Below are 20,045 nucleotides of genomic sequence, written 5' to 3' on the forward strand. Positions count from 1 at the left end.
AACTATTCCTAAATACATTTATTTTCATTCTGCTGTGAAACGCATATAATAAATTTTCCCTAATCCATTTATTTTCAAGCATTTCAGCCAAGCATCTCTAAGAGATTTCAAATACTGGCTTCTCTTTTCCCAGGGACCACTGCCTTCAGCTGAAACCAAGTTAACTGAGCAGTGACTATAGTCTGAAAACACCACAAAATTCCATGCTGCATTCACAAATTGACAAAACAAATACTTCTGTGTTAAGTCCGAAACGAAATGTTTGTTTTGGGAAAATCAAAACCTCTCTCCATACAAAGAGCAAGCTGTTGACAAACAGTAAAAAAAAAAAAAAAACCAAAAAAAACCCAAAATAGAACATATTTTACAAAAAAAAAACAAAGGCCTTGACTGTTATGCTCCTCCATCCCCCTTACACCCCCTCAACGCTGCTCTGACATCCAGCCTGCAAAGGAGATTTTGCTCCAGTTGTAGCCATCAAGACAAGTGCATCAGTGCAAACCCTGAATGTTGGGCACAGAGCTGTGATTGCAGCAGTAGGAAGMAGGGAGTAACAAGTCAATTCCACAAGGTCTGGGAAACTTGTCAGGAGTCTTTTTAATAAGCAACRATGAAAAGTTAAAGAAATAATTTATGTTCTAGGTAACAAAACAGTTTAAGTAAAAGAAATGCTTCTTGAAAAACTTCTGAGTTTTGTATAATTCGAAAATTTGAACATATAATACAGCAGCAATAATTTGAGGGAAAAATACATATATGAAATTTTGCATTTTAAATTCAGTGTAACAGACAACTAAGTGAAAAGTTAACAACCAGAACCAACTGCCTCCAAGAAATGAAAATATCAGTGACAGACAAATTTCCCCAAGTTTATGAACTGTATGTAATTCAGTAATTAGATCAAGTCCAAGATTTTTGTAGCAAACATGCAAAAACCACCAAAATAGATGTGAAACCACCACACTCATTACTATCATTTTATTTTTAGGAAAAGCACCAGACAGTTGCATGCAGAGCCAAACCAACAAACTCAGAACATTCATCCTTCAATACTATCACTGTTTCAAATAATTAAATAAAAAAGAATCCAAGTGCATTCAAGTACGTGCCCACCCAATTTCAGTTACACCAATCTTTAGGTAAATCCCTGATTCCATTAGTTCATTATAAAAGAATGAGATTCTGTGTTCAATTTAAAAAGAGACTACAATGGAATGTGAATCGGCAGTGGAGCAAATCAATGATGTTCCTATCTCACCAYGGTCATAGGAATAAGGGCTGAGGGAACTGGGATTTGTGCTATCAAATACAGACACCTAAAAGGTCACCTAATAAAGAAATTAATGCCACCAGTGTGTGCCAGGTTCAAAGCAAGGGCTCATTTGTTAGCACTGTGAGCTTTCAGCTGGGAGTTCTCAGAATGCTGATTCCCAATAATTTGCAGTCTTAGAATGAATCCCAAACGCAGCCCATACCCACCGGAGCCTAAGGCAAGTTGTTTTTGTGCAGCAGTAAAAAAAGACTCCAATTGCAGCAGCTCCCAATGTTTCAAAGTGTAACATTGAAACAAAACCCAGAAGTGAGTCCTCTTTGCAAAGCTTTTCATCCAAATGAGAACACCAATCCCAGCCCACAAACCCCTGACTCTGGCAATGACTGCCAAAAGTCTTGGTGGCACGATGAGATGCTGCACTGCCTCTGCTTTTCAGTCTCTGTCCCCTGGCAATCTGAGACAGAAGGGTTGTGTTTGTGCTTTTCATTTCCTCCCTGCRTGGGGACAGCAGTCAGGGGACCAACAAGATCTTGGTTTAAGTGGATATCAAAATATYTTTAGAGCAATGTGTCTAAACACATTTTTATTAATAATTAGTAACACCCTCCCCATACTGAAGCTGATGAGGGTGTAATCACTTACAGGGTCTAACCCAAACCTGTCCAACTCAAGAGGGATGCAAGGGGCTTCTGGCAAGCTTTGGAACAGACCTTTAACAAGGCATCTTCTCAATAAAAGAAGAGTTAAGAAAGCCTTTTCAAATCCATTTTTAAAGGTAACTGACACTATCTAAGAAATTAATAACCATACCTGCAAATTAAAATGGGAAAGGGATTTTGAGTGACACACAGTTATTTAACACTTCAGTGCATGTAACAAAACTGCATACAAAAAACCATTTCAATCTGTATTATTTCTGTCTGGAGTACAGACCATAGCCCCTAGTAACACACCTAAGCAATTCACATGTCCAGATAATGAYTCCCAAAGGTTACAGCCTGTCAGAGTTACAATTAACAGCTAGAACTATCTGTTTCTTTTATCTTCCCAACATTAGTTTCTTTATGCAGTGGCTTGCTTTTCTCTTCTTTCACTTTGTTCTGGTTCAGGGCATTTTCAGACATCTGATCCCCACTGGCGGACACAGGATCTAAAACTACCACGGATTCGGTCTCTTTTTCACTGCTGGAAGCTTTTCTTGTAATTTCTGTGTGACTCGTTGATCTADGGGAAAAAGAATAAAATATATCAATATAGATGACAGTGCACATATTCAGAAGAGCATAAATGCACAGGAAAGTATTTCTGTTAGTAGCACATATGATCAAGACAGGTCTGCTAAGCTAATAAATAGATTTATGGATTTAACAGCTTTTATGTACAGACAGCAGTGCACAAAATGCAACAGTCATATTTGCCCTCCTGGATTATTTGTTAAGCCAGGCATGGAAGATGAAAAATGAATTCACAAGGCACTGAAAAATAACTTCTCCACACCTCTACCCCAGAGCCACCTGCTTGGGGCTGCACTGCACAATTCTGAGGTAGAGTAACCAGGTGTTCCCTTGGCTGCTGCTGCTCTCACTGGGAGCAAGTGCAAAATGATTTCTGGAAATTCACCTGCTGGGYTTACTGAACTACTGGGGGTGTTTGACCCACACTCTGCATGGCAGAAATGGGGTAACACCACCATTGTTTGCAGTGCAGGGATTCGTGYGGATAAAAAGCCTCTGAGTGGGGAGGAAGGAAAGGTCAGAGACACCCAGGTTATTTGTCTGAGCTGGAATCAGCCCATAAACACTAAGAGCACACCAGCATGGATGCACTGCCCACACCCAGAGCCCAAACTCTAAAATCCCAAGTGCTGGAAGGTCCTACAYGCACTGCACTGCCTTGTCTGGAGCTTTGTTTCTTCCCTTTTCCTTTTTAAAAATATTTTCATGCTCATTTGTAAGGAACAGTCTTCCATGCTGGTGAAAAACACCCTTGAAAGGAAAAAGTAGAACCCATTGGAGGCCAGAGAAAGAAATTCAGCTACAGGATCCATCTGCTATGAACTGCCCTTTATTGTGACAGTCTTTGTCCTAAAGAAAATGACAAAGAAGAAAGAGKTCACCCCATTCAACAATTAGAACATGGGGTAGGGAATGCACCACCTCCCACCTGGTGGGGAGAGAGTAAATGAACAGGTGAAAACAAAAAATATAATCACAGAAACAATAGTTGCTGCRCTTTCCATTTCAGAAAGAATTTACTCAGCTTGCTACTGCAGYGCTGGATATTGCAAATGAAATTCCATGCTCAAGCTTTAATTACAAGAATTGTCTCTAACATTAGAACTTTGGTGTAAGTTAATTAATGCAGAAATTGGCACTAATAGATACAGTTTCAGACTCATTTGATTATCATCAGAAGCTAGTGATTTCAAAMGGAAAATAATGCTTATTTTATGCAAAAGTTGCCAATCATTCCRGAAAAATACAAGGTGGGGTATTTTGAATGTTACAGCAAATTAAACTTTTTAAAGCAGTGTAACCAGAAGGGGTTATTTTAAAAAGTGCTACTTTTGAAAAGCTGATTGCCCAACACTATAAAAATGGTCAAAGCCATAAATGCCAAGTTCATTTTTATTTCATTTTGGAGGTAACTATCTTTCAAATCCCAACAGCTGGACTATTTAATACAATCTGGTGAATCAAAGTATAATTCTTCACTGGGCTCACAGTGGGGAGTCTGCATTAGTGTATGGCAGCATTCCAACAACTGATGCACAGCCAAACACTCTGAAGTCTGTTTCATTTATAACAAAAATGGATAAAATGGCAATCATATTTACCACCTTTCAAAGGACAGAAAAATGAAAGATGTCGATATAAAGTAGTTTAATGGAGAAAACCGGTGATTAAATCAGTGCTTGCAGCATAAAAATAAGAATTACTATCCGACTTTGTTGTACTAGCATTGCCTTCTTCAAATCCTTTACACTGGTGCAGCATCAGCCTGACAATGCTGCTGTTACAGCTGAAGCATTGTTAAAAATTATTAACCCTATTTATCAGATATTCACAGCTTACTTTCAACAGTTTGTCAAGAGCAGAATGTTTCAGTGCAAAGAATCAACATAATTTTGGTGCTCCTTTTCAAAAAAYACCATCTACTGTTACAAATAAAGCAGGGAAAAGCAATGAGTAAACACAGAGTTTGCACAGTTCTGAACAACTCAATTTTGTCCAGCCAARGTATTTGCATTTAGCTCCATGCAAAGCTCTTCCCTCATTAAGATTGTTAATGCTGTCATCAATATTCTTGTTATTTGTCCAGCTGTATATTTAAGCCAGAAATTGAGACCCTAGCTCTACTGTGATCACTCACACACAGTTGTTCACAAGTCTGCATATATTTTATGATTAAACACATAAAAYCTGCACTGTGAAATACAGATGCAGGTGTCAAATGCATTTGAGATTAATTCTGTGGGATATGCAGTGTGCCATGCTTTGTCATATGAGAGTATCAAAAGCAATATATTCAGTATATAGTTACCGAACCTACAGAAGGTGTAAATACTAAAGGGTTAATAAAGTCTGTGAACTGGAACTGCTGTGACCTTTGCATTTACAGTAGGAGCACAAAAGGACAAACTAAGGATCAGATTGTCAATTGGGACTTGGATTTTCTGTTTCCTCGGTTAATATCAGAATCTTGGCATTATTTGACCTACTTCAGTGCTCTATTCATGAAATYATTGTAAAGTTGTTGTAATACATATCCATTGGAAAACAGAATTTTATGTCAGTATTCATTGAGAATAAAAGCAAAAACTGCAGATGTGTCTATAATTCCAGAATCCTTAACAAGGCAGGAGGATAAACCAGAGAGGACCAAAGGCCAATGCTGAGCAACAGTAAAAAATACRTAAATTCCAAGTTTCCAAAGTCTTAGATGAGCAAAAAATTCCATCACATTACTATCAGCATTTATCAAACAGAGATTACAGGGAATATTAACAGTGACACCAGTGAACTGGCCCTTTGTTCCCTTCTCTGATAGTCCAGTGCTACCTGTCACACCACACATCTGTGCACATCTGGATGCATTCTCCATTTCAGAATGCCCCTGCTAAATCCAGCTGAGAACAAAGCTGGTCAGCATAGCAGCCAGCAGAACAGAACTGCAGACAATCTTTAGCAAGGAGATTGTTCCCATTTTCAGGTGCTTTTTTAGAAAAAGCTCAAAAATATCAGAAAATTTGCTTAAATGAAGAATCTTGAAGACTTTCTACCAGTGCTAAGAAGGCACACAAAGAGTACAAGCAAGACAAATATATCAGTAGCTTTCAAAACAGTTAAAACTGAGGAGACCTCCAACTTCCAGAACATCCCATTGTTTTCTTCATCTGTTGTTCAAACTAAATTACCCATGTTCAAGCTGCACTGGAAAACCTTTGCAGTTCAGCCCAGCTGAGGCTGAGCTGCTCCCTGCAGAGCTGGTGGATGATTTGGGGTACTAAGATTACAGCTGGGAGAGGGAGGACAAATCCTTTAATTGTATAAAATCATCAGATTAAGACTAACMCTCTCTGTAGTGCACTCTGTCAGCAGAGAGCTCTGCACCCCAGAAACACAATGTTTACAGTGTGCTGGAAAAAAACCACTGAACAGCCAAAAATGCAGGGGCAGAGCCAGACACACCTCACACCTTTCCTTTCTGAGCCTACACACTGCAGGGGGTCACGGGAACGCTCTTTGCTCCCAAGGAAAATAAATTGTCACCTATTCTCTCCTAGGCAGTTGTCACAGAATGACACTCATGCTGGGTTAAACACTGGCAAAGAGATTTGCAGAGGAAGTTACCTGCTCACTGAGGGAAGGCCTCAGTTTCCCTCCAGGACACACATTAYTGATGTCTCACCCCTAAGCACCACCTCAGCAAAATTTCACACTTTCCTTAAAGGCTTCAGATGCACAAGAACTTCTTGCACTTAAATAACCTCACCTAGGGGCTCAAAACTCAGCTTTTCTATAGCAAGCTGTACATTAAAATGCAGGTGAAGAAACAAGAATAGACCCTGCCCTGCAAGAGACACTGGGCAATGAAGGAAGTCACACCTTGGTCAGATCACAAGGAATTGCAAATGATGAGGGAGCTGAATCCTTTAACCTCAAGTGTGAATAAGGATAAGAGGATTTCTCATTTAGGGTATCCAGTCCAGGCAAGGCACTGTTTGTTCAGTTAACACGGGCTTCCTTAGGGGATGGAGTGGTGCAACAGAAGCAGAGTGTGGAGGGAAGCAGCCCCTGCTTCAGAGGATATTCACATTTCAGGGATATTCACTGAACCAGCTCCTGTATGGCCCCYCCAGGACACCCAAAAAGGCTCCATCACATCTCCTGGCTCAGCCTCCCTCATGCAATGAATCCAGGGATCCAGGATGCACTAAGAGCACTCCAGAATACAAATCAAAGCATGGCCAATGCAGACAACAGCGAGATTTGCTTCAGCAGTGCTCTGCTGATCCAAATTAAGCTGCAYCCAGGGAAGCCCAGAAAACTGCCTAATTCCAGAGCCAAGTTGTCAGACCTGCTGGCCAAATGACCTCCCTGTTGCTGCCTGCTTGCAGAGAGCCCCGTTTCCAACAGCTCTTTCACACCTCAGAGTCTGGAGGCTGCCTCCACCAAGCTTTGCTGCAAACAGCACCCAGGAGGGAAAAGAAAAGCAATTGCACTGCAGCGTGGTATGGGACCTGCAGGTTATCCCTGCTCCCCTGCCAGCCTGGCCACAGGAGAGCAGGAGAGCCCCAGCAGCTTCTCTCTGCTGGAAAACCATCCCTGAGGACGAGGGCTCCCAGTTCAGGTTTACACCAGTGACTCGGTGCAAGGAAACCCTGCAGCACTAAGGAGTCTGGCCCACTACATTTGTTTTAATGCTTTAAACAGATAAATTAAAGTGAATGTGTCTTTCAGGATGTCACTGAATAGGCAAGCTGAGAAATAAATTGAGCTTCACATACGCTTTTATAACACATAACAACTGTGACTGTCAACACAAGATCCTTTTCACTGTCAATTCACCACGCATTCTGCGAGACCTTGGGGCCTGCAATTATTTCATTTCCTTTCTTGTAAATGCAATTTCCACTTAGTTCGGTGGAATAAAGGTACACAAAAGGTGGCAGGAGTTGCTTGTGTTTTCTGGTTTGTTCAAAATTGTAGAAATCCACAAACTACGAACACATTTTTCAGGAACAACCTCACCTTTCTGTCAGRGTAGGAGTTCAAGAGAATGCAATGGCATTATTCATGTAAAATTAACTGTTGAACAAATCTTCATCTTTCTGATTAAATTAAAATGAAGATCATCTTTCTTCTAAGGATACTTAAATGAAATAAAAGGGTAAAATACAYATGATTGAAAAAGGCCTTCTGCTTTTAATACTCAGTGGGAATTAAATAYAACTGTAGAGTACAAAAGGAAATTGGGCTCTTTATCCACTCAAAAATAAATGATGAAAGTGCCTGCATAAGAGTGAAGYATAAGTTCATAAAAATAGATGCAAACTGAATATTCAGCTCATTTGTTATGGCTTCCTCCTTTGGACAAAGCAATGGAGACTTACTACAATTGGTACTGGTGGTATTTTCTAACTGACAGAGCAGGAACTCAGAGGTTTAATTAGCCATAACAACAATATTCTGCCAATCTGATTTGTCTCATCTATTTCCTTTTCTTGAAGTGACAAACTGACAAAGAACCTGGCAAGGGAACCGAAGTCTAATTCCAAAAGGAGCCTGGTATTGTTGGAGAACAAACCAATCCTCCAGGGAATCTGTCTGAAATAAATATTGCTGAAATAGGTTTAACTCTGGCGCTGGACTGGCACCCAGGGTCTTCAATCTGCTGTGATAAAAGATTCTGCTGCCCATCTGTGCAAATACTATTTTTCTTTTAGATCTTGAGATTTCAAGTTCATAAAAAATTTGTACCAACAATTTTTTAAGAGTAATAGTCAGGACTTATTTTGGTTCAACAGAACCTGCAATAGGCCTGCACACCAGCATCTAGACCAAGATGACTCACACAACTGTATTTTGTAAAATGTTTGCTAGAACTACTTTTAATCAAGAATAAAAAGCATAACTATCATTTCTCTTCAGGATATGGAAAAAACAATGACCAACCTTGTTATTCTTCAAAATCTCTTGATTATTTTTTTTTTGGCAGAGAGGACGAACTTTTTCTTGAAGAATGTTCACAGGTTTTAGAGAGAAAGAACTTTATTACAAAGGATTTCATTTCTACTTTCACATGAGACTGCAAATTATTTGAGGAGTCGGTGGTAAACTGCTGCAAACTGTACATTTATCTTGYAAACTAAAACTGATATTAAATCACTTTCAAAAGGCACCAGCTAAACACATCTTGTACTAAAATATATTCTACTTACTGTAAGGTAGGCTTGGAGCCCGTAGCACCCTTAGGCTGGTTAGAGACAGGACCTGAGTTGGGTACTTTGGAAGTGAATTCTGTCTCCACGTCTTTCTTGTTCAAAGCTGCCTGTGGGGCACTGGCTCCCGAACCCAGCACAGGCAGAGACTTTGATTCTGATGTAGCCAAGATTCCAGTGGGACCTAAAATCCAAAGAAACTTTAATGCTTCTGTTATCCAGATTGGTCTAGAAATGACACAAGAGCAGAGCAGAACTCAAGCTAACTGCAGAAATCAAAATGGAATTTTAATGAACAGTGTCCGGTGCAAGGGAATATGGAAATACCACATTTGYAGCTTCTGCTCTCCCCACCAAGATTTCTTGTACCACAGGCAGCACTTGCTGTGTTGATCCTCTTGCCTTCTGGGGTGGGAAGTCCTGCTGCCCACACAGCCCTGCCCAGGCACAACTTTGGTGCTCCTCAGCCTGATGGCAGAAAAATCTGCTCTCAGTACGAATAAGGAGTCAGCAAACTGCCTGCAAAGTCCAAGWTAAAACTCTCCAGTGACATTCAAACCAGCCATATCGGCAGCACATCTGAGCTCCAGGCTGGAAAGAGGAACCTGAGTGTACAGAAAATTCTAACAGAGGCATCTCTTGAAGAAAATGGGATGAAAAGCGACAGGTGAGACAGGGAAGAGAGTCCCTGTAGAAGAAGAAGCAGCRTTGGCTGCAATGGCAATGATCTGGAAGAGAATGTAAAGCTTCAAGAGTAACCTAATGGAGGGACAGAAGAGGACTCAAAGGAGTCCAGCACTTACTGCCACTGTCCTGGTCAGTGGTCACTTTYCGGCGGCGCAGAACTCGTTCCAGCTCTGTTTCACCACTGTCTGTYTCAAGGGACTTCAAGCTTCGGGAACTGGTGGATTTATTCAGGGTTTCCTACAGCAACAGATAGGCATGAGAAACTCTCTGAGGACAGATTATGCCCTGCCAAGCAGCTCATACACACAGCTTCAGAATATTTCACACTGCAGGTCTAGAGCAGCAAGCCAAGCTCTTCCATTGGCACAACACGAGCATCTGGGATCAGCTCATAATCCCACTCTCACTTGGATATCACAATGTAGGGATAAACCACACTATAAACCACACTTACTACACATCAGGGAGTTGATATCAGCCATAAGAGAGATGCTCTGGATCACTAATGAACAAATTCTGATGTTTGCAGCGAGCTGTCAACTTTCTCCACCTTAACATTTAAAGGATCTTASAAAAAATACCAGTCATCACGCCCATAATTAACCTCTACTAGCAAAAAGCCAAATATCTGTATTTTATTGCCCCAGTGGGTTTTATATTTTAGCAAGGTCCTGTGTTGCCGTGTCCTGGTGTGTACACATATCTTCAGAAGKCAGTATTTATCAGCTACAACTGCAGCATATCATATCCCATAAAGCAGCTCATCTGCCATAAACCTGACCCTGGGTCTACATACTCCAAGGTTTCTCCTTGCACAGTGTCAGATCTCAAGCTRAAACAGATTTTTACAAATACAGAACAGAAATAAATGCTATTACTGCTGTATGCCAAGGCTAGCATGTAGCATCAGTGAAGCTGCAAGTCCAGGAGCACTTTTCTGAAGGTGGGAGGAAAAGAGGCTTTAAATAAAGCCTGAAACATCACAAACTTGCCTACAGGAATATAAATATGCATTCAGTGCATACTGCATGCATTTCCCAACACACAACAGTCACTTACTGATTCAGAACCCACTTGACTGTAAAACTTCCCCAAAATATTTATGATGCAATTGAAAATTTGGTACCCATATACTATTTCATTCTCCCTCTGAGTCTTCCCAGGAATCTTGTTTCTTTAGCCTTCCAAAACATGTCAGACTCATATAGCATTTTTCCAGACAGTCCTGACATCTTTTGCTGACAAACACATAACTTCTGGGCAGGAACAGCCAAGGACAAAAGAGCATAGCACTGCAAGTTGCAAAAGCTGTGCTACTTTCAAGAGCCCYGCAAAGTTAACTCTTAGTTCTTCASTCCTGCYTAAAATTTAAAATATTTTCTTTCAAAACTATTTGAAATTTAACTGAGCAGATTCTGCATGAATAATATGCTCCTGATCTGTACAAACGTACATGGACAAAAGCAACTTTAAAAAGGGAGTCACTCAAACTCTGGAATTTGCACAACATAAATGTGTTTTGTTTGTAACAATTACATGGAGGTCTACACAAAATGCATAATTAGCATAGTAACAACAAATGTTTACTCCATCACATTCCACCCCCGTGTTTGTTGTCTGACTGTGCATAATCACTGCTCTCAGGAATAGACTGGAGCTGCATTTTATAGAGTTTGTCTTGCACTGCGAATACCCTGAAAGGCTCAAAAGCAACAAGGCTGACAGAGAAGTGCAGTGCCTGCAGGTTTCCCTCTGCTCCCTCTGAAGGGCACAATCAAGTCTCCCCTGTGTCACTGACACAGTGYTGGGAAATAAAACAGCTATTAGAGAACGGAAGGACCTTGGGCAGGATGGATCTGTCCAACCCTCACCAGCCCAAACAGCACACCACATCCAAGCACTCCCGTAATTATGGAATTCTCTTTAAAACACTGTCTCAGCATTGCATTTTACTCCTTTTCTATTTACTGCTGCATTTAATTATGTGTCCCTCTAATTAGGGCTCAGCATTAAGGTCTGGTGACTCTCTAGATAATTTCTTCCCTTCTTCCCYTGCTTTCACATGACTGGAGAACAGCAAGTTTAACACATCACTGGTGCCCCACTGGTGGTTTGAAATCACAGCAGAGGCTGTGGCTACACTCTGTTGTACTGTCTTGCCTGCCCAAAAATATGACTGAACTGGTTTTTATAGGGGCTGTTTAACCACAGGATGGTGAGAATGATTAGCTTCACCTTCTGTAGAGTGGAAGTGGTTTGTTTCAAMACTGGCAGAATTCCACCTGACTTGCCAGAGAGGCACTTCAGGGTTACAGAACTCAGGGTGCAACAACTACAGCTCCTTCTGACTGATACGATTTTAGCTCTTGTGCAAAAGCAGCAACCAATTAAAAACCACCAATGCCAACAGATGAGTAAAGGACACAACAGGAGCTAACTTAGCACATGGCTCTCAGCTGAACCAATCATGCCAAATGTTTTTATTTTGTGGTAAATGTTTATGTGGACAGCTATTTAGAATAATTTTCTACATACAAATGAAGACAGACCCATCTAYGCTACCAAGAAACTTGGTGCCACAGGCAAGAGGGCAGCAGTAGATAAGGAGAACTCTGCATCTTGTGTGCAGTCCAGGGGCTTTACTTTGGACTGGATACAGATACTCAGCTGCCTCTCCATCCCTAAGCATCCCCACTGTGAGTATTTGAAAAGTTTCCAAAGGATCTATGGCAGACACAGACCATAAAATCCCCTCTAGTGGCAGGAGCACACAAACCCAGAGCAGAACTCAAAAACTAATTCTCCTAACAAGACTAAAAACAATCCTTAAGGCAAACCAAAGTCAAAGGTGGAACTGGGAGACTTGCTCCAAAATTGCTCTATGGCTTCAAACCAAAATGTTTAAGTTTCAAAGTTTGCACAGAAGAGCTCAGTGAGAAGAAAATGAAATGTAAGTTGAAAGTTCTCTTACCAGAATCCCTTTTAGTTCTTTCATTGCACTTTCAGAGGGCTTTGGTGTTTCTGGCTGTAAACAAACACAACACAKGGACATTAAAAGCCACAAGATTATACTTTTGTGAAGAATGTAAGCAATGTTTTATAGTAACCACACTCAGTTTTATAAAAGAAAAAAATGTTAATGCAGTCTACTCGTTGATCATGTCTTTAACCAATTCAGTTATTCTCTCTGTGCTTTTTGTTTCTTAGCAGCTGTTTGTTTACAAGTTTCCTTTCTGTGTCAAAGAAACTGGCCTTTATTTAATTACTGCTGCCTTCATTTTTTYCCTGTTCTTCAGATATATGCTGATCTAACTCACGCTCTCCAAAATCAAGCAAACTAAGGAGGGGAGAAAAATGTATCTTCTGAATGTTTAACAGCAAAGTTTATTTTCAGTGTAAATTACTGTATTAGCTAATGTTATAGCTCTGCTATTTATTCCAAACCTTTGTTTTAGGCCTGCTAGACTGGTTGACTGGTCTCAGGTGAACTCCCTTTTTAATCCTGTCCATCATTTCTTCCACAGCTTGCCTCTTCAGATCTGTAACTTCTTCCCCTGCTAGAAAAGTCAAAGAGCAGATCACATTTCAGACAGGAACTACAGAGAAACAGTACAAAGTAAAAACCACTCATGGATACAGCAGTCTTAGCTATCAGCTCAACTGTCCCAGGCTCCTCAAGGATAAAATCCCAATCTACACTGAGGATCCGGACTTTGCAGATGCCTAGCTGCACAAGTTTGGACAGCAGCAAGGCCCACATCCTGAAAAACACAAAGCTCCTGGAACTGTTTGGGAAYTGCAAATGCTCAGTGCTATGGGCTGAAGCACCAGGGACTGAAGAACACAGCTCTGCTTCCACTGGGGATTTCCACAGCAGAATTTCCACAGCTCCAATGACACTGGGCAAGCTGACAATGCCTCATGACAGCATCTCCTATTTCACATGGGTGTGAGAACCTGGCTGGGACAACACACCAACACCTCAGACTGAACTAAACTCATCCTTTAAAAAACACTACATCAAGTTAAAGGGAAGAAATGAAATGCCATGAAAGGAAATGGCTGCTTTTCCAAGAGATTTGGTATCAGAACTGCAAAACATTCAGATTACATGGGAAGCTCTGTGATGAGCCAAAACAATACCTGTTAACTTATCAGCATTCTAGATAACAAAACAAAAGACACTTAACATACCAAAAAGAGGGGGGAACAGCACTTAAAGCAAATACATGGAGAAATACAAGGTTGATGCTATTCAAAGCTGCAACCTTGCACCTTACATAACAGGAATTTTAAAAAGACTTTTGCTCTCTCACTTGTCAGGGTACTATTGATGATTCATAGAAATGTGGTTTCTGTATTCTAAGCCGTTTTAATGTCAGGCTTTAATTTCACAAACAGGCTGTTTCAAATATAAAAGCTTAATTGGTGGTATGGGATAGAAACCACTCATTCTGAATCCTTAACAGGGGTCAAAACAAGCCTCAAGTTTGATATAATAACTAGATCAAGAATGAACTTTCTCCCTTCTTTTATTTTTAAGAACAGCTCAACTATTAAGAGAAAATGCAGTTTTTGTGATTGAAGAAAGGTCAGAACTGTTAGTTTGCTAATAAATAATGAAAGAATGGGGTGTAGAGAACTTAGAGTGAATTTCATAGTATTTCCTGCAATCACTGTTTGTGACAGTCTCCACAAAAAGCTGTAATCAAAACATCTAGGATGCTTCAAGGTAAGAAACCCTGATAAATCAAAGCACCATAATTGGACTTTTACTGAAAGGTAAGATTGACTCTTCATCAGAGATCTCGGTACAAGGTCACCTCTCTAACTATTGTATCCAGACCAACAACATCATTTCTCTCAGACTGGTAACCAGTTCCCAGAAACTCCCCCAGGGACCTGCCCAAGTCACTCCATTCCTCAGTTCCTTACCTGAAGAATGGGAGGAGTAACACTTCTTTTCCCCCACTTCCTGCCTGTTGGCTCCATGCAACATTCCAGCCTTACTTGCATACCATTAGTCTGCTGACAGCAGGGKTTTTTTTTAACAGTTATATCCTATAATTTCAGCCAGGTTCCCTTCTTTGTTTAAGTGGCAGCAAATGAGTTAAGCAATTCACTACAAACAAACTCCTGCTGTTTCAGAAGGAAGAGAGAAACAGCAAGGAAACCCTCGGTTATTTAACTGGCAATGCCTGTCTAACTAGCTCTGACTCTTCAGGCACTCACAGTCATTTCTAAATCTGTACTTAACTCCTGTTCTCAACCTACTAAGTTTCCAGCTTCCATTAACAACAATAAAATGCAATTTCAGCTGTTACTTTGCATGCAGAGCCACCTTAGTGAAAGACTGTTTTGTTTTAGGTTTTCAGTGTTATTAAAGGATTAGAATTACAGTCCACTCTGAGTGGTAATTTCACAAGATATGAATTGAGGGATGAAAACTGAAGTATTTAACAAACAAGCTCTGTGGAGAGGCTCTGGACAGAAGAAATTGCCATGTGGAAATTCAGAAATTTGCCTGTATTATGCTGAATATAACCTGCTCTGYTTAATGCTTGCAGGTTTGGTCTTCTGCCTCTCCCAGGTAACCTGTGGAAGCACAAAGCCCTGCACATGCTGCAGTTCAAGCACGAAGATTAGAACTTTTCTCCAGTTACAGCAAATGCTAGGTCTTCCCCTGAGGTTTTTGACCTGCAGCCTCAAGACTGTTCATTCTCAAATCCTTTTGGGAAAAGCAAACTGGATGCTGAACTGACCAGTTCAGTCGTGGCTATGAAGGGCTATGAAGGACACACAGATGTACTTGGGATCTCGAGAAGTGTGCAGCAGAATCCAGCAGAATGTTTCAGTTGGAAGGGACCTGCAGTGCCCATCTAGTCTGACAGCCTGACCACTTCAGGACTGACCAAAAGTTAGGGCATGTTCTTAAGGGCCTCATAACTTACAAGCTTGGGGCATCAACCACCTCTCTGGGAAGCCTGTTCCAGTGTCTGACCATTCTCACCACAAACAAATTCTTCCCAATGTCCAGTGTAAGCATTCCTTGATGCAGTTTTAATCCACTCCCATGTGTTCTGTCACTGGATCCCAGGCAGAAGAGCTCAGCACCTCCCTCTCCCTGTCCCACCCTCCTGAGCTGTAGAGAGCAATAAAGTCACTCCAAAGCAGACAGCCCAGAGTCCTCAGCCACCCCGAACAGGAATAGCAAAGTGCAGTACCAAAGACAACACTTCCCATCTTGGTGCACATGCTCCTGGGCTGCAATCCCATTTGTGGACTGCAAGGCAGAGGAATATGCAGGGACATGGATGGCTGTCATTAATGCTGACAATTAAAACCATTTAATCACCATTTTTATCCACAGTTCTTTCCCACCAGCTTTTCCTGCTGTGCCAGTGGATAACCCACATGCCTCAAGAAGGGATGAGCCATACCTGACTCCTGCTGAGGAGGCTTCTCCTTCTTGCTCACGTTGGTGTTGGAGTGAGATCTCTTGCGAATCATCGACATGAGAGACCTTGGGGTGAAATGAAACTGAGTTGTCATTGTGTCCTGTGTCACACACCATCAGAAAGAGCCTGAGCATGAACACCACCAGCTTGCTTATACCTGATTATACAGCMACTCACAAAAGACTCATTTAATGGCTCTTGAATGCAGATGTGCTGAATTACCCCCCACAATGCCTCCCATCAAAATGCACCAGAGAAATTGATGTCTTTTTAATAGACATTAGGCAAAAATCAAAACACTYCAGATCTGAATATTAAAAGCCAGTGTCTCATTGTGACACATGACAAATGGAAGCTGCTCTGGCATAAGAAACAGAAAGAAGAGCTGTAAATACTGAAGTACCATTCTCCAGAGGACACTTAAATACAGTGATCAGTATCTCCCCATCATGTCCAAGCTTGTAATCTTACAGTGTTATCCCCTCTACAGTCACAATGTAAAAGTCCACACCAGTAAAGGATTCACCTTCAAGCCCAAATACGAGCTCCTATGCACATGGGAGGTCAGTAAGGCCTGTCATTCCCTACTGAACATCATTCCTTACAGAGCAGAGTGACAACCCTGGAATAAAGGGTCAAAACTGTCCCAGAAAAACGCAGCACCCAGYGCCTATGCTCTGAAACAACTGCCATGCACACACACGTCACAGAGCATGAGGAATTAGCCTGGCTTTGCTACTGCAGGGCTTAAAATTAATAGTTTCATCTATTCCAAACAGTAAAGGGCATAAATTGAAACAAAAAGATCCCACAACACCCCTACACAGTTAATTCATGCTATCCATGAGTGAGAAAGAAGCAAACAGACCAAATGAGTTAATGGACATAAAAGAAGCAAAAGGCCAAACAATTGTTCTGAACATGTTTAGTTTCTAAAAACAATGTGAGATGCACAAAGGGATGAATTCTCCCCACAAACCATCTCTATTCACATATTTAACACAGTAGTAAACAAGACTCCTGGATGTCATTTCTGTTACAAAAGGCTGCACACTGTCATCTAAGGCCATTTATTTTTAAAGGAAGAACAACATAAAAGATTAGCTGAATTTCTAAAATTATCTAAGCACCCTTTAGGGTTTAGTTACTTTGTTTAGGTCTAATATCTGATCCATCATAGACCGGTCAGCCTCTTTTATAGTTCCTTTGCAGACATCAGACCAAATTTTGCTAATTTTGCCAAAACTGCTTGATGACTGGGTGGTGATGCTTTTTTTTTTTTTTTYTTTTYCTTTTTAACTTATGAAAGCAATTGTGGGAACTCAATGGAGCCTGCATTTTCATCATCGTTATCTGACATGAAGGGACACACAATAATCTAATATATGCTTTGGTTCAAAGGAGTTTTCTTGGCAACAGAAAGCATTTCACAAGTCTGTAATTACAGCTATCAGGTGAATAGAAAAAAAAAAATCTCCTAAATTTAGAGGAGACAGGTATCCCTCCTCCTTCAAAGRCACAGTCTAGACAATTTGTAAGGCTTGGCAAGGCAAACACTGCTCAAAATTGGTCAGGGTGTTAAATCTGTGGGCAGGTGGGGCACGGAGAATGTCCTGCTGCCCAGGAGCCCCAGACAGGTGGAAAAATCCTTTTTTCCTCTAAAGACACTCTTCCTGCTTGGATAGCAGCTGATGTAAGGAATTCCATGCCTGCAGAGCAGCACTGCTGAGCTCTGGCTGGGAGCACTCACCGAATGGGGTTGGGAGGAGGAGGAGGAGGCAGAGGAGGGGGTGGCGGTGGCGGTGGAGGAGGAGCAGGATTTTCAGACTGCTGGATTCGCTTCTGGAGTTCATCAACTGCACAAGAGMAATGAAACAAACCACTGTGAGCTCTTGGGCTCTCACATCTCCTCTAAAAACCAGCTTGGATGGTTTAAGAAAAAATCCTGCTAATTATCTGAAGAACAAACAAGACTAAACCACACAACTGCTGGAAGTCCTATTTTTGACATTTTCTTCCAAGAACAATGCAAGATTCCCATTAAACCAGCTACCTCCAACCTGAGTTACTATTGAAACTCAACCTCTCCCTTATAAAAGACTTTTCATATAAAATGACAGAGCAGGGAAAACTTGATCCCATTCCCACAAAGRTCTGTTTGAGGTTGTATTTGAGAATGAACTAACAAGAGATGAAAGAAATTGACAATTTCACCCTTCAGATTTATCTCTGTCTTGCTGATGGTATGGGCTTTCCCCATAAAAATGCCAAAATTGGGTGGTGACAGAATGGATTTTTTCCTCTCCTGTTTTCACATCAGACCTAAAAGGTAGAATTTACTTTTCTGCTCTTGAAATACTGTCAAATGTAAATAACTGGGGAAGGGTAGAAATGGAGAAAAAAAAATCTTGAATTTCTTTTAGTYACAAAATTCCTTAGCAATTGTTCTGTGTACAGTAGGAATTATGGCAGGAGTACAGAACATCATTTCCACAGGGGATWTGGTTCTTTGTTCTTGCAATGATGGATTGTAATTAAAATTACAGTATTTTGCACTTGTTTTCAAATTTTAAAAGGTAAAAAAATTAAAAAAATCAACTGAGTGACTTTAAATTCCAGGTACAATCTTTTGTGTCTTTCACACAAACACCCATTCCCATATATTTATCGATCTCAAAGACTCAGGGCAACCTAACAGAAGGATTTCTGTACTTTACAAAAGTTCTAAAAGGTTTTTTTTTCACACATTTTGGATAGGATTATTCTGCAGTTGAAGGCAGYTGCTGTACTTTGTCCAGTGAAGCACAAGTCTGGATCACAGCTACACAAAAGCTTCTGGGGTCTCAAATGTAACATGTAGAATTCCATTAGATGTGCACCAACCACCCCATACACACACTTTACCCCTAAAATCAAAGTTATTACATGATTTTACCTGAATGCTTTAGGTCTCTAGCTTTTTCTTCTGCATGCTGACACTTCATCTCCAGTTCTTTTTTATCTTCTTCCAGAAGTTCTAGTTGCTGTTTAAGGCGATTAATTTCCTTATGCAGTGATTGATTCTCTAGCTGCTCTTCTAATTCTTTGATCTGCAGTTGGCAAACAAGAACACTCATCACAATAAAAGGCTTTTTCTGTCCCTGCTGYTGGCAAATAACCCACTAGGCACAGTTATGCCTCAAAATATCATGTTATAGTATAGGAGCGAAGCACAAGTCCCAGAAAAAAGAAAATATTTCAACGAGGGCTGGATTCTTCTGAGAGATGTCAGAATTTTCTGTTATGTCCGTAACTTTCTTTCTCTCTTCTTTAAAATATGTCTTTAGCTCCACAGTACTTCAGCTGTACATTGTTCCTTTTTCTTTTTATAGAGTTTTTAWCACATAATTAGAATTTAATTTGAGAACATTTCCTCATTTGAAGCACGAGAACATTGACATTCTTGTTCTCTTACTGCTTCCACTGACAGGCTGGTTATTTAAACTCCCTTGTCTCAATTCATGCAGATGCCAGAGGGTGAATTATGGAATATCTGATTCAGAGGCAGCATTCAGATGCAGAGTAGCAGGAACKTCTCAGATCCCTAAATATGTATGTTTTGCTCTAGACTTCCAAGTRGCCAAAGATGCAGAGGTTTTCTATGAACTGTCAATTACTCATCCAAAATACTCGTTCAGAAGCATTAGAGATTGCAGAGTCTTAGTACTGGTGCACTGACAGGACAGGAATTGTTTGTCTAATGCTAACACTACTCTACTGACAGAGTTTTAAGAACAGGCCTCAGGGCTAAAGGAAAGCTCATTTTCAGCCTTTCCCAGGATGCACCAGTGATTTCTCCCGCATCACAGATTGATCTACTCCCGTTTCAAAGAATATATTTATTTATATCCTAGCAGTTTAGATCCTCTCACACMACTCTGCAGATTCACCTTACACTTCCATGCTTCAGTATGTCTGGCTCTTCCCCCTCCATTTCTTTAGCAAGACCCAGAGTATCAATGTGAACTGCCCACCTCTCACCTTGTGTTCTTCTTTGCTTTTCCCCCCAAGACACCCTCTGTATTACTCAATGCCCAAAATATCCTCCTGTCATCTCTTCACTTAATGGAACCTGACTTACTGCTTRTAATGGCACTTTACTGGCAGCCAGAATAAAATACTTTCCTAAACCARAGCCTTCAGG

General features: G+C 40.8%; 1 protein-coding gene across 4 annotated transcripts in view; it reads right to left on the bottom strand.

Annotated features, from left to right (window-relative positions):
• Positions 1–552: 552 nt before the first annotated feature.
• Positions 553–20,045, bottom strand: part of SHTN1 (shootin 1) — a 52,388-nt gene continuing 32,895 nt past the window's right edge. For 3 of the 4 annotated variants that reach the window (XM_057370299.1, XM_057370297.1, XM_057370300.1), the window contains 8 exons: positions 18,798–18,951; positions 17,613–17,718; positions 15,845–15,927; positions 12,849–12,961; positions 12,376–12,429; positions 9,521–9,641; positions 8,718–8,901; positions 554–2,497 (listed from right to left, as the gene is read on the bottom strand). In XM_057370299.1, the coding sequence (XP_057226282.1) occupies positions 2,287–2,497; positions 8,718–8,901; positions 9,521–9,641; positions 12,376–12,429; positions 12,849–12,961; positions 15,845–15,927; positions 17,613–17,718; positions 18,798–18,951 (1,026 nt within the window). In that variant the 3' untranslated portion in view covers positions 554–2,286. Of the gene's footprint in view, positions 2,498–8,717; positions 8,902–9,520; positions 9,642–12,375; positions 12,430–12,848; positions 12,962–15,844; positions 15,928–17,612; positions 17,719–18,797; positions 18,952–20,045 lie in introns of all 4 variants that reach the window. The other variant, XM_057370298.1, reaches the window with a different exon arrangement.

This window comes from Malurus melanocephalus, unplaced genomic scaffold (assembly GCF_030028575.1).
Source record: "Malurus melanocephalus ecotype Western Australia unplaced genomic scaffold, MMel_1.1 scaffold_122, whole genome shotgun sequence".
Classification (NCBI taxonomy): domain Eukaryota; kingdom Metazoa; phylum Chordata; class Aves; order Passeriformes; family Maluridae; genus Malurus; species Malurus melanocephalus.